The 15,299-nt window shown below is 35.8% G+C and overlaps 1 protein-coding gene across 4 annotated transcripts in view; it reads right to left on the reverse strand.

Moving 5' to 3' along the window:
- Positions 1-4,074: 4,074 nt before the first annotated feature.
- The window catches only part of SPAST (spastin), a 44,030-nt gene continuing 32,805 nt past the window's right edge, over positions 4,075-15,299 (reverse strand). For all 4 annotated transcript variants that reach the window (XM_026669372.2, XM_026669369.2, XM_026669370.2 and 1 more), the window contains 7 exons: positions 15,063-15,154; positions 12,682-12,761; positions 11,271-11,313; positions 8,280-8,359; positions 7,804-7,874; positions 6,609-6,649; positions 4,075-5,763 (listed from right to left, as the gene is read on the reverse strand). In XM_026669372.2, the coding sequence (XP_026525157.1) occupies positions 5,641-5,763; positions 6,609-6,649; positions 7,804-7,874; positions 8,280-8,359; positions 11,271-11,313; positions 12,682-12,761; positions 15,063-15,154 (530 nt within the window). In that variant the 3' untranslated portion in view covers positions 4,075-5,640. The remainder of the gene's footprint in view (positions 5,764-6,608; positions 6,650-7,803; positions 7,875-8,279; positions 8,360-11,270; positions 11,314-12,681; positions 12,762-15,062; positions 15,155-15,299) is intronic.

Genomic DNA, 15,299 nt, shown 5'->3' on the forward strand with positions numbered 1-15,299 from the left:
AGGAATCCTGGGAGTTGAAGTCCACAAGTCTTCAAATTGCCAAGGTTGGAGACCCTTGCGCTAGAATTCCTCACACAACCCAGCTCGCTCCATGTTTGTTTATTTGTTTATGTATTTTGTCAAGCAATTAAAAGATAACAGGTATAAGTATAAACATAGTTATGGATACATGAAATGGATACATATAAGAAAAATAAAAAAGAAACAATAGGACAGGGACGGTAGGCACATTGGTGTGCTTATGCATGCCCCCTACAGACCTCTTAGGAAAGGGGTGAGGTCAATAGTAGACAGTCTAAGGTTAAAGTTTTTGGGGGTTGGGGAAGAAACTACAGAGTCGGGTAGAGTATTCCAGACATTGACCACTCTATTGCTGAAGTCGTATTTCCTGCAATCAAGTTTGGTGTGGTTTACCTTGAGTTTGTATCTATTGTGTGCTCGTGTTGTTATGGTTGAACCTGAAGTATTCATTGACAGGGCATTGCAATGTATGATTTTATATACTATACTTAGATTGGATTGAAGGTGGCATAGTTCTAAGTTTTCTAGGTCTAGAATTTCAAATCTGGTGGCATAAGGTATTCTACAACGAGTAGAGGAGTGGAGAACTCTTCTTGTGAAATATTTCTGGACTTTCTCAACTGTGTTAATATCAGATACGTAATGTGGGTTCCAGACTGATGAGCTGTATTCAAGTATTGGTCTAGCAAATGTTTTGTATGCTCTCGTTAGTGTGATATTACCAGAGAAAAAGGTAAATAGGATTAGGTTAACAACTCTTAATGCCTTGGCTATGTAATTACAGTGGGCTCTAGCACTTAGATCATTAGATATGAGAACTCCAAGATCCTCGACAGTTCGAATCATCAACAAGGTATATGTGTTGGATTTCAGGTCCTATAATTTCCAGCCAGCTCCCTGGGAATTCTAAGGAACTGTAGTTCAGCATAATTGGAGGGCATCAAGGAAGGAATCAACTTTTCTTCCCGTTAAATGCCAGGTGCAGTGCAGTCAGTCACAGATCTTGCTCGCAGCTTTCAAGAAGCTGCAGTTAGCTAGTCATAAAATACAAGATGAAAAATGACTGTTTTGTGCCCCAAGTCACAAACCAATTGACCGTATTTTAATGGAACATCAAAGCATACAAGCTAGAAATAAGGAATTTCCTGGCAGTGAGAATGATTGATTAATGGAACAGCATGCTTCCCGGGGGGTTTCAAGAAAACACCGGACTATTATTTTTTCGGTATGGTATAAAGACTTCTGCTTTGAGCAGGGGGTTGGACTAGATTTCCAAGGTCCCCTCCAGCCCTATAATTCAGTATTGGGCGAGATTGTGCATCAGATGAACAAAATGTAGACTTAAATGACTTCTGATTATTAGTGCTAGGAACCTTTTGAATGAAAACACCTCTATTTGCAAGCCTTTGAAAAGTATTCAAGACACATTTTAAAGCATACCATTTCAACCTTGTTTTGTATAAACGGACTGTGTAATATTGTTTGTGAATGATGCTAATCTGTCCTTCAATAGGATTTACTTTCAAACATTTAACAGCTGGTTTTCCTAGTTCTTAAAAGCAGGAAGGTTTACTTTTCTTTTTATATAGTATTCTCAGTCTGACTATCCAAATAAGAGTGCCCAACCAGCACAGAAAGCCAACTGAAAACAGCTTTTTCTGAAAACTTTTTATTCGCATTTTAACTATATAGTATAAATATTTTCTTATATGTTTTTTTTTTTTGCTTAGTTACAGAACTAATGGCTAATATTCTGATGCACCAAGTAATAGCTGTGCAAAAATATATTATTGTGAAAGTTGTTTTGTGGAATAATTTATAGGATAATTAAGATATGAAGCTAGAGGTATATTTCATGTTTGTTTTGAGAGTAATATAAAAAGAATGTAACCAATATCTCACAATCCATTTTAACATACTTAAAAATATTGAATACTCAAATTACTGTTTCCACATTTTTATTTAGAAAATAACAACAGAGGATATTGTCTGTTTCAACACAGTAAATTAGAATTTAAATAGTTAATTTCTAGTCTTATTTCAAAGATAGCAAATGGAAATATCCCACAATAGTCATTATCTTATGATATGAGAAATATTAACAACAAAAAGTAATACTGTAGGCAAGAGATTTGCAAGTCATGAGTCAGGAACTCAACATGGAATAAAACTGAGTTTTAAGACAAACTGCAACAAATAAGTTTGTCAATCTAATTCTACATGAACATTTTTCATATTTATACACATTGTTTTCCTAATATTTCATATTGTGATACCTAATTTCAACAGCTAGAATATGAGAACTTTCTCAAAATGAGTTCAAAGTTGTCTCTTCATAGCTGAAAATCTGTTCAATAAAAAAATCCTAATTTTAGTAGCACCTTTGATTTAAAATTAACATATTTACATATCAAGTTTTTATTAAATGAGATAACTAATTGAGAAGAACATTCTTTACAGAAAAGGTAACAGATGCCTCTGAGGAACTTGTATGTATGGATAGGAATGCTTTCCCGTGTTTTCCCCATATAAATAGCATAAAGCTTTTTAAAGAAGAATCTGAAAACTAAATTTTAAATTGTCTAGGATGTCTGTTCACTGGACATCCAAGATGTGTTACAGAAGAGCCCAGATGATACAGTAAACAAACCAGTTAAAAATCCAACTGCTATGGGGTAGATTATGGTGGTTGCTTGATAACTGAAAACAGACATAGTAACAGTTTATGCTACTCAATGAATAAATAAATCCTACATCCATCTTGGAATGAATTTGGAGCCTTCATCAGGTTCTCATTAATGCTAGCACATTAAAAAAAACTGGAGGAGCCTAGTACACTATTTTCTAGAAAAAACAGAAGTATTATTAAAGTGGTATGAGACAAATAACTACGTTTCTCACACGTATTTCTATTAAAGAGAATTGAAATACGGATATGATTACAATCATTGCTGGATTATGGCTTGAATGAAAATGTATTAAGTGTTACCTTTATTTTAAAGCAACATTTATTGCATAAAAGCAAACAGTCTGTAGTGTCCTACCATATTTCAGAATTTGCTAAATACTTACACATAACTGAGACTTCAGATGTTCCCCCTCCCAAAATGCTTAACAAGAAAGGTAGCACTGCCTCAAAGATAATATATATGAAGCTAAAAATTCAATCATTTGAATTCAAAATTCAACCATTTGAATTCTTATGATTAAGCTATAATACAGAGAATACAGTAGGATCTCTAGAATCCGTTCAAGCAAGCATCTGAAATATTCCTAACACTTTCTTAAAAAAGAATTAAGCCAATTGACTTGGTAGTTTTAATTCTATTTTTATATATCTAAATCATCTAGTAATTCTGATTCAAACAGGATAAAAATAATTCTTGCCTGAGTAAATTTTTGCTTTAATTAATCAGACTTTGATTGCAAGCATAATTCAGAAATATTTAGCCCTTAAATTAAAATAAGGCAGATTACTGCAGCCTTTACTTAAAGCCTTGGATAAGAAGTGAAACATTTTCAAAGAAAAAAAAAAGTCCCATTGCTTTTTCAAAAAAGCACCCTTTGGACGACTATGACCTGGATGATTGAGAATCTCCATAGACAGTAATTTTGATTATTAGGTTTTTGAAGTCTGGTGTATTTGTAGATTTAAAATGACAAGTCTGAAAATTTTAATTGAGACTTCAGACAACCACAAGGTTTACTACATCAGGGGAACAAATAAAATGTTCAATGTCCTTGGATTAGATTATCCAATTTTAGAATGAAGAGTTAAGTGATCAGGCAGCTTTAGGCAAGTATAATTTGTTCAGGGATTAAAACTAATACAACTTTAAATAAGACTGTATAATGACTTTATTGTATACTGTACCAGTATGAAGAGTTGAAATGTACAGGAGTAGCTAGTGTCGTCAGTCTTTCAGAAATGTCCTTTAAAGATGTAACAAACATCTTTACCATTTACCTTTAGCAAGAATGTTTATGCTATGCAGTATTTCTGTATTCAGATGCATCAATATGCTCTTGAAATTATTTCAAAGATAAAACAGGAAAAGAGACTTTAAATTTATTCCATAATAGGTACATCTTACATCTTACATCTTGTTGAAGTTGGAGACATACATCTGTAAATACCCACACACACACTTTACGTGTAAGAAAATTGGAAGAAAAGAGAGAAGTATATTAAAGAGTATCCACAATAGTATGCAACCTAGTTTTCCGAATTGTCAAAGAAAGATAAATCACAATTAATGTACTATCAGTTTTGGATATTAAAATACTTGCCATGTTTAATCAAGCTGTAAGAGCCAAGTAATATATTTTAGTGCGTTTTAAATAAACCTGTGATGGTTTATCTTCATACAAAGATTTAGTAACAGCTGTTAATTGAACAATATATTATTTTTTTAGATTTGCCTTTGCACATAGGCATAATTTCTTCTATAAGATAGCAACTGAAGAGATCTCTAGACATGAGAAAACCTTAATTTAAGATTAGGAGTATTGTTGATTTGCAAATAGTATTATCAAATAAAATTTAAATAAAGTTCATAAAATCCTGCTTCAAGTTCAAAAGTACCTTTCAAAAACCAATGATAACATTTTAACAGAAATGTTACTCTTCTGTCCCTGTTTTTCTATCCTTTTTGCACAACTACTAAATTGTAAAAAATGAATTAGTCTTTACTCATGTATCTAATTCATACCCTTTGTATTATAGCAAACATACAATTGAATAAATTATTCATTTTGTAAACACCAATCATATTAGACAGAGAAGTAAACCCATCTGTTCCTTTAATATTAAAAGCCCATTATATTACAAGTCATTTAATAAAAAAAAATTTAAATGGTTGTATAACTATAAATTGAAATGCAGGTGGATATAGAAGGCCAATTAAACAAGTAATTACAGCTATGATCACTTGCATATCTTAGAAAATCACCAGAATGGAAAATTGCCTGGCTCTTGGTCATTGTGGTCACAAAAACTAGCACTGAAGGAAAAATCTGTCGTTGATTTAAATTAATACTATTTCACATTTGGACTATGATTCAAAAACAAGATGCTACTATGGATATTTATAAATGTACTGGAAAACTCCTGCAGGGAAAAATTGATAACTTTAACCAATTTGGCATACCAATTTGTTGTACTACTATATTGACTGTGGGACTTCACAAAGAGAAAAAACAGACTACATAGATGCTTTATATTGTGGATTTTTCAAAATAATATTCTTAGGCATATGGGTTTATGTTTAATTTGGCACATTATCCATACACAAGAAACTGAAACAAGGCTTAGTGATTAAGAAAAACACAACAAAAGTAAATATCATGAGCAACTTTTAGAAAATACCAAAAAAAGGACACAAAGTATATTTTTCCCATCATTCATTTGGTAGAATTCTCTTCCCCGTTTTACTGTGCTCTCATAGTTTGTTGGGTATAAATCCTAGTATTAAATTTAGGGAGCTTATCATCAACTATTACAAATCAGTCTTGCCTTTTAGTGCAGATACTGCTGATGTCTTGCAAACAGTCAGCATTAGTTTGAATCAGCTGTCCCTTGCTGACAACAATCTCCCCTTGTTTGATAAAGTTCTTTGATCACACTGTAGTGTCTCCAAAGGCTTTGTTCCAGCGAATGTAAGCTTCTAGGGTTTGAGGGCTAAGGCTGCATTTTATTTTTTTCAAAGACTCGTTGAAATCCGACAGGCGAATATTCCTCATCTAAAAGGAAAGAAAAAAATAAGTTGCCTTGAGTATCACATATTATTGGGTTTAAAATCTGTTTATTAAACCATTATGTTTTCAAAAAATATTAGCATGGGACTACCAGCATTGAGCAGCAGACCAAAAGTACAATAATTCAACTTGGATAAGTATTACTATGTTGATTCCACTAGATGGCACTAAAGTATGTGAATCAATTTCAGCAAATCATTTCAGACCATTTCCCCCTATTTCTAGCCTGCTAAAATGACTTAAAATACAAAGTGCTTAAGCAACAAGATACTCTGATCTCTGATCGCCCTATTTCAGTCTGTGCATTCTTAATCTCTCTAAAAATTTAGAGGACAGAGAATCTACTAACACGGTGCCGTAATAGGAAAGGGAGAAGTTTCAACATTGAGCTGAGGAAACTTAGAACTAGCCAGACTCTACTAAAGGTCACAGGATGGAACAAAAAAAATCTATGTTGTATTCATGGAATGGTAATTTTTACACTACAATACTACATAAGTGTTTATATATCTAGCCTTCTTTCTAAAGTGTTGCATATTTTGGTTGCATTTGTGTTCTCAAATATAAAATTATGGTTATTAATTATCTATTTAGTCTTAGAGGAATTATTTCTATGACATATTTTGGGGTATTTGGTTGCCTTTTAGTAGTATTGGATTTTTTTATATTACACAGACCAACTTGACAACTTAGTACTTTTGTAAATTAAATGAATGTGTTTACTCTCAAGAGTATCCAAATAATCCTTATGATTTTGAATTTTCAATTGTGCTCTGAAAACAATAAATACAAAAGATTAAAAATGAATGAATTGTCAGCAAAGCACATACCTCACTAGCAGACATGTTCTTCACCTGCTCAGGTTTTAATTCTGTAAATTAAAAGAAACACAATTAATTAGTTTCAAATCAATGTATCCTATCAGAAAGCTTTATATCTGAAGTAAGACAACTCTGAATTCTGGCAATAAAGCTGGTTTAAACCAAATGTTTAAGTACATGTTTCTTCATCTTGAAGATCATAAGGCTCTAGGCAGGTCATGATCACATGACCATGGGAATGCTGCAACTGTCGTAAATGGAAATTGGTCACAAGTCACTTTTTTCAGTGCCATTGTAACTTCAAATGGTCACTAAACAAATGGTTGTAAGTCAAGGTCTATCTGTATTAGGATTTCAAAGATTTGGGGAGCTTTTATAAGTTGAAGAAGGAGGAATTTGCTTCCCAAAACTTTTCACTCTCACTCCCATTTAAAACAAAAAAAAAAAGTTAAATATTTCTTCAAATATTTTCAAATTCTGATTCATTCCTGTAGATCCAAAGAGGACTACAGATACTTGCTAATATTATGTATTATAAAACAAAAAGAAAATATTGCAACTATTTTAGATTTAACAATCTGATACGCTAAATTTGTTTAATCCTGTACCTTGTCTTTTTATACTCAATCTTTTTATCATTTTAGTTACTGCAGCTTTTTAAACTTCACATTAATGTTATTCCTTTTACATTACTATCACATTAATTGCCTCAGCTCCTGTCCACCTAGACGTTTGAAAGATGCAAATACGAATAAATAGGTACCACTTCTCACCGCATTTGCTGGCTCATCCCTAGTGTCAGACATAACTGGAAAGGGGAAACCTTTACCCCTTTTTTTAAAAACGACTATAGGTTTCAGTGTTTATTTTGATTACATTTTACCATTTGCTGTCCTTACTGGATTGGTTGCAAATTCTGTAATATGCTGTCTCTGTGCTAAACTAAATTCCTGATGAACATTGGATATGTTTATGTGTACCAATGTATATATGCATGCATGCATCTATATAATTTACAAAGTACAACCAATGTTAGCTAGTTAATTCTGATTATTTAAATTATTTTTAAAATGCTACTAGCTACAGCAAGGACTTGAGCAAACTAAACTATTTATTTGGATCATAGCTTAACCAAAGACACATATCTGAGTACTTTTTAGAGCCACCTTCCAGATGCATTTAATTCAAAGTTAACTGTGCTTACCTCGTATAGGGCCCAACGCTGCATCTTTTGCCAATGCTGTTAAGTCACTACCTGAATATCCATCTGTCATTCTTTAGAAAGAACACAATTTCAAAAATTTATATTCTTTGCAGAAAGCTAATAAAGTTTACAGTGTTATATTCTTTATTGTAAAGCAGTGCAATACGAGTAAAACAGAGTTCGTACATTTTGGATAAAACAATTAGGTCCATAGTTCAGAAGTTTCAATATTTAATGCTCTAATATTAATGATATTAAATTGTAGTCTTATCATTTAAGATATCAGCATACTATACTTGATGAGAGATGAAGTGCTGATATCTTTTCTTTATAAACAGCGAGGAAGAGAAACATAGCTTTGCCATTACTCAGAGCCATTTATATTTAGCATTTCTTCTTATGAGCAACAGCTGCAAATATCACTAGGCAGTATGCAAAGTCCACCTAGATTTAGCAGTAAGTTAGAATTTACTCACCTAGCTAACTGTGCCAATTCCTTTTGGGTTAATGGATTTCCTTGTTTGCTCAAGAGATTTTTTAGTAAAAGCAGTCGATTCTGCAAAATATAACATTCTTTATTTGCAATCTCACCTCTGGTTAAATAATCAAGCAAAGGCACTACACATCTGAAAATTGTGCAGAATGGTTTTGACTTTGCAAAGACAAAACATAGGATTAAGTTTGAAATTATATGGGGTAGAAGTGAAGCTATATCTTAAAAATGTCTTTTTGCTTCTATGTCGTGCTATTATATATTAGTAAAATGCTAAAAGCTTAACAGAAACACAAGCAAATTGTAAGAGTTCAGCATTCTTCTATTCAATCTATAATACCAGTTCCAATCAGATTATCCTGGCTTCTCACATATTTTGACACATTCATTAAATATGTGAAAAGCTATGAAAATCTGATTGGGACTGATACGGAAGGCAATGAACAACATAACTGGCTTTAATTTGCTGTCTTGTACATTGTGGGTTTAAACAGATATCCCATGGCAAGCACCATATTTGGCTTGGCACACATGCAAATATAGTATTTAAACTTGCTTGTTGCTTGAAAGTTTTCTTTCACATAAAAGTGAAAGCTTAGATTTCCAGATATATGAAAAAGGGCGTTGGTACTTACCTGATACGCCATTTCTCTGTGAGCTGTGAAGAGCATCCAGAAGTGAGAGGTGCTTCAGTCTCTTCTGGAAAGGCTGGGCTTAAAACTCAGGGACGCTCCTCCTTCTCCACGGGACACCTCCCCAGCGTCCCCCAGTTTTGTGAAGACTGAGTGCCAAAGTCCGGAACTCATCACCTAATCTAGATCCCTGACCGGAACGGAACCTCACCAGACGGAAAGAAATGGGTGGGGTTGGATGCTCTTCACAGCTCACAGAGCGGGCGTATCAGTTAAGTACCAACGCCCTTTCTCCCATGAGCCTCATTTCAATGGGAATAGTCTCAGGTAATCCCTCCTCCTGTCTTAAACCGGTGGCCGTAGGGGTGAAGGTTGCCTCTGGGATTCGCCAGGCAGTGCTCATTGGAGGAGATATACCTATGGGAGGCTGTCCAGAAATAGCCTGTCTGGGCTGGGTGGATAAGTCCAAGGGCCCCAACAATGTACTTGGGCCCTGATCCGATTGTTGTGTCATAGCCATCTTGTCTGCCTCCCTGGCCCGTTTCTGCAACTGCCTTTCCAAGGCTTGGTGCCGTCTATGGGCATCCTTATCCGCTGCCTTAGTGGCCTTTTTGGGGCCCACTGACTTATCTCGGGACTTATTTGTCTTGGAGCGGAAGACGCTGTCACCTTCCATTGTGGAGGACTGATTCTCATGCCTCTAACTTTAATGTTTTTTAAAAAATATTATTATTATTATTATTATTATTATTATTATTATTATTATTATTATTATTATTACTACTACTACTACTATTACTACTACTACTACTACTACTACTACTTAGAGGTGATGCCTACCCCTGTGGATGAAAGTAAAACGCTTCTCCAGGAGTATAAGTCTATATATCTATATCTATATACACACACATATATACACATACACATACATACACACACACACACACACACACACACGTGCCTATATCCACATGTAAAACTGTGTATATGGGAAACAGTATCTAAGGGTCCCCAACAAGGGAAACCCCCAAGCGCTCCAAGCAAGAAATATTCTGGATCCCTGGTCCCCAACAAGGGAAACCAGCTATACAGGGCCTGGATGGATCCTTTCCTGTCAAAAACGTCCCGCTGTTTGAAATGGCACTTGAGGCTTCACTCCAATGTAATGATCCAAAAGCAATTGCAAAAAGAAAAAAATTCCTGTTTAAGGACTAGCCTGCTTATCCAACACCAGCAAGATAAAAGAGAAATAATGCCAGGGAAGTGGAGTGGGAAGCTACCTGCCCCGGTCCCCAAGAAGGGAAACCAGTGGGGTATGGCGCCTATGATATTTAGGCGCGAACTTGAAGCCAGCCGTTTAAAATGGCGGGAAGGCAGAATCTCCGGTGTTAATTGCCTGAGCAGTTTAACGAGCCGCTGCTGCTGACTCTCTAAATTGTCAGATAAATGATCCTGTCAGTCGAAAAGGCAAGGAGAAGTGAGCCGCGGCTGCCAGCGCTCCGCCAAGATCGCAGAGATAAGACGATCAGGGGATTAGATAAGCTAATTGCCTGAAGTGGCCGTCTCAGGCTGCCTGCAGAGTGGCAGGCTCCACCAGCCACAAAGAACTGCTCTCAAACTGATCGGGGGGATGACCTAATAGAGCCACAAGCCTTGAAATCGCCAAATTAATTGGGGAAAAATTTACAAGCCGAATTAACCCAAGAACAAACCTGAATTTTGACTAGGTGAATCAGAAAACCGTTCCAGTCAGGGAGTGCACAACCTCTTACCACGAAGGCTGAGCTAAAACTGGGGGATGCTGGAGAGGTGTCCTGTGGAGGAGGAGGAGCGTCCCGGAGTTTTAAGCCCAGCCTTTCCAGAAGAGACTGAAGCACCTCCCACTTCTGGATGCGCTGAACAGCTCATGGGATAAATAAGTAAACTTGAAGCAGACAGAAAGATGAATCCTTTTTATGCAATCCTTTTACAAATAAAGCATACTCAGAACTGATATAGTGACAATTAAACTTCCATCCACATTTAGGTTAATTCTGATGTTAATGGTAATTTGTTCTTCAGCTACAATCTAGGTTCAAATTGTCGCTTCTTCATAGGAAAATAATGAAACTTAAGAAAGAAAATTTACAGAGTAGGGAAATGAACAAAGGGGAATAAATGACAAAGGAAAAGAAGGGGAAAAAAAAGAACAGAGCATCACTACAGAAATCCTAGTAGACCTTGTGATAGAAGAATCCATCCTATAATTAAAGATGAACAAACTGATTTTTGTGTTATTAATCTGCATCCAAGAATTGAATAGGAGACGTTCTTACTTAAAAATATCACCGTAAGCTACATACCTCTTCATTGGGCAATGATACATATACTCTTTTGGTGAATCGTCTGAAAAAGAAATATTAATATAAAAGTTCTACTTAAGATTCAAGATATAATAAAAATTTTAAACCAGGATTGTAGTTAGCAAAAAATGATTTTTTAACACTATAAAATTTAAAATTGGCCCTATATTTATTGCCAGCAGTTAATATTAGAGTTTCAAGATCACATTTTGTTGTCAGCCCAGCTGGTTTTGAGAAGTGAGAATTGTAGATGAGATGATGAGGAAGAAAGATACATTGGGCTTGAGAAAGTGGAACACAGGCAAAGAAAGAAAAGGAGGAAATAAAAAAAAACAGGAAACAATAAACAGAAAAGTCTCAATTCAACATCAAAGCAGCTGCACTTTTCACTTAATTCTTATTTTGTGGGTATGTATTTTGTAGGTCTAAGTTCATATTCTGTATGAATGTGCCAATTTAATTTGCTAACTTAATCATTATTTTTATTAATAAGTAAATTATTTTTAAATAAATTAATAACTGTATAAAATGACATCTTACTAAACTTTTATTTAAAATAATATAGCTCAGAGTGGCTTTAGTAATTAGAATTTAACAGTGAAAGAAGAGGTGACCATGAACAATAGAAGGAGGAAAGAATCATAAATGTCAGTAATAAAATTTAAATTCAATCCCAATACATTTTAGAAAAGATGTTGCTTTTTCAAGTGTGCCATAAAACAGAAACAATGCAAAAATGGATACCAGAATAAGTTTCAATACATATAGGTAGTCCTTGAATATGACCAATCTCTTAGCAACCATCCAAAGTTACAACAGACCCCCCCCCTCCAAAAATGTTTACCTCTAACCTGGATTTAAAGTTCCAACAGTGGGTGCCCCCCCCCCAAGTCATGTGATTGCCTTTTGGGCACTTGGCAATTTCTACAATATCCTTGAAAAAAGCAACAAATATTCCAAAATATATAGGAAAACTAAATTTTCCTGGCAGTTGAGATTCTTCCTGTGACTATGATGACAAGAATTTGGTCAATTATTTTGAAATAATTGATATACATATAAGAAGAAAAATCTGAGAACTGAGAGATGTTTTGAAACACAGTGGCATTTGGCCAGAAAGATCTCTCCATTTTTGGTGAATAGAAGCTTATATTTCATTTTTAATGTATTTAACCTGTCTTTAGTAGCAAAATGAAGATAAATCATTGATTATATCAAAAATATACAGTAGTTAGAAAATATTTCCAACTACTCATTCCAACAATATTTCCAGTAAACATATCATCTAGGAAAGTATTTTTTACCAAAATAAATATACTCTTTAAATATGGTATATCAAATTAAGCAAGAATAGGATCAAAGATAAATTTACATTATATATTCCTAATTAATTATGCATAAATTATAATACCTGAGAACAGCATCATCAAGCTCCTGTGGTCTGTTAGTTGCTCCCATTACTAAAATGCGATCTTCTCCTGAAGACTGTACCTTTTTCCCCCAAAAAGCAAATTCAGATAGAATCAGAAAAGGAAACATCATACTATAAATACATATATACTGTGTGTGTGTGTGTGTGTGTGTGTGTGTGTGTATGCAGGTCTTGGCATGTTCGGGTCTTTTCCCGTGTAAGATTGAGAGTATCTTGGCGACGTTTCGGTGAGGTCCCACTCGCCATCCTCAGGCTGGTGCTTTCGGCTTCGTGCCAGTGCAAGCAGTGCAAACAGAAAAGGCTGCAAAAGTCTGACTCATAGACGAACACTATACAGAAGCCTGGTGATGGTAGGTGAGATTCTGCCGAAACGTTGCTACAACTTTAAAAGAACAACTATAATGACGTGGGAAAATACCCGAACAAAGCTGAATACCATACATACATGCATGCATGCATGCATACATACATACATACGTGTGTGTGTGTGTGTGTGTGTGTGTGTGTATGTGTGTTTTCTTAAGTTTTCGTGGGTACTTACATGTATGGTATTCAGCTTTGTTCGGGTATTTTCCCACGTCATTATAGTTGTGCTTTTAAAGTTGTGGCAACGTTTTGGCAGAATCTCATCTGCCATCATCAGGCTTCTGTATTGTGTTTGTCTGTGAGTCAGACTTTCACAGCTGTTTCTGTTTTAAATTTGGGGCTAGCCTACTGCTGTGCCAGAATGGTTTTTTCTTCATCCTGATTGGTTGGGAGTCTTGGTCTGTGTTTATTGGTCTTGGAGTTTGCTGTGTTCTGCTTGATTGGTGTTTCTATATATATATATATATATATATATTCTGAGGTTTTCGGGGGTATTTGTATGTGGATCTTTGGTTATTCGGGTTTTCTCCCGCGTAAAATTGGAAGTATTTTGGCGACGTTTCGACAAAATCTCATTCGTCATCTTCAGGCTTGTGTCTTCGGCTTTGTGCTTCTTGGAGTAATGTGAGCTTGCAGCTGTTTTTTCTTTTAACTGCCAGTGGGAGTGCGACTTGACTGGGTGGGGGCTTGGCTGTGTTCTGATTGTTCAGAATAATCAGAGAAGCCATAGAGATAGAAAAACACCCACACAGCATGAATAAACAAGATGATACCTCCCGCCTACCAGCCATTTGGAAACCCGCCCTCACTAACAAACGAGTACCTAACATGAAGAATGACACCAGACCCACACCCACGAAGGCCACACAAGATGCTATCACCACACTTCCACGTAAAAAGCAGATTCACACCCACACAGATGATGAGACACGACCACGGACCAGAAGCCCTACCGCAGCTGCATCACTACCCGCTTCAAACCCCTCCGACCCATACATGAAGTGAACTGACGCCCAACATGAAGATGTGGCACGACCACAAACGCGAAGCCAAACAACAGGATCACAGCTCACCAGCTCAAATCCCCCGACAATTAATACTAACCTGAACATAGCCAAGCCCCCACCTGAACAGAACACACCCCCAGCCAATCAGAACACAGCCAACCCCCCAACCAATCAGATCACAGCCAGGCCCCCAACCAATGAGAACACACCCCCACCCAATCAGAACACAGCCAAGCCCCCACCCAGTCAAGTCGCACTCCCACTGGCAGTTAAAAGAAAAAACAGCTGCAAGCTCACATTACTCCAAGAAGCACAAAGCCGAAGACACAAGCCTGAAGATGACGAATGAGATTTCGTCGAAATGTCGCCAAAATACTTCCAATTTTACGCAGGAGAAAACCCGAATAACCAAAGATCCATACACACACACACACACACACACACACACACACATTTGTAACTGGGAACAAACTGTTTCCACAATACCATGTAATGGCAATGCAGAAACCATTATTATTTTGTGGAGTTTAATGACAAATTATGATTTTCTCATTATTTGGAAAAGTCTAGAAAGTTTGAAATGAAAACATGAGAACTGCCTTTTCCATTTCTGTACCCATCTGGCTTTTCAATAAAGTTATACTCTTGGAGAAAAAATGTCCCAGGAGATTCTTTTGATGTTTAATGCAGTGGGGTGGTTGACAGGAATATTGTTTGTTGTGAGCTTCTGCATTGAACCTAGCATTGGGTACTGAGGAAACTGGCTGTCCTTGTGGTATTTCTGCTGCTGTTATTAAGGAGCTCCTGGCAGCTTGTAAAAGATTGGGGTATTATCTTGCTTGAAGCTTAGAAAAAAAGGGGGAGGGAGAAAGAACTGCAACAGTTCATCTTTTATTAGAAAAATCTTGACTGTTTTCTTTTTTAAAAAAAATCAATAACTGCCACAAATACCCAGCACTATAATGCTGTTCCATAATTAATACTTACACCATCAAACTCTATTAAAAATTCTGTTTTTAAACGTCGGCTAGCATCATGTTCACCTTCTCTTCTTTCACACAATAAACTATCCACTTCATCTAAAATATAAAGATAAGATAATCTTTATTGTCATTTTTTACTGTGAGCACACTGGCACACATTAGAAATGAAATTCTGTTGCCTGGTCTCAAAGTATATGCATATATCTACCCATACCCATACTTAACACACACATACACATGA

The sequence above is a fragment of the Notechis scutatus genome, chromosome 1 (genome assembly GCF_049901735.1).
Source record: "Notechis scutatus isolate UNSWTSFEM ecotype Mainland chromosome 1, rNotScu1.2, whole genome shotgun sequence".
In the NCBI taxonomy this organism is placed as follows: Eukaryota; Metazoa; Chordata; class Lepidosauria; order Squamata; family Elapidae; genus Notechis; species Notechis scutatus.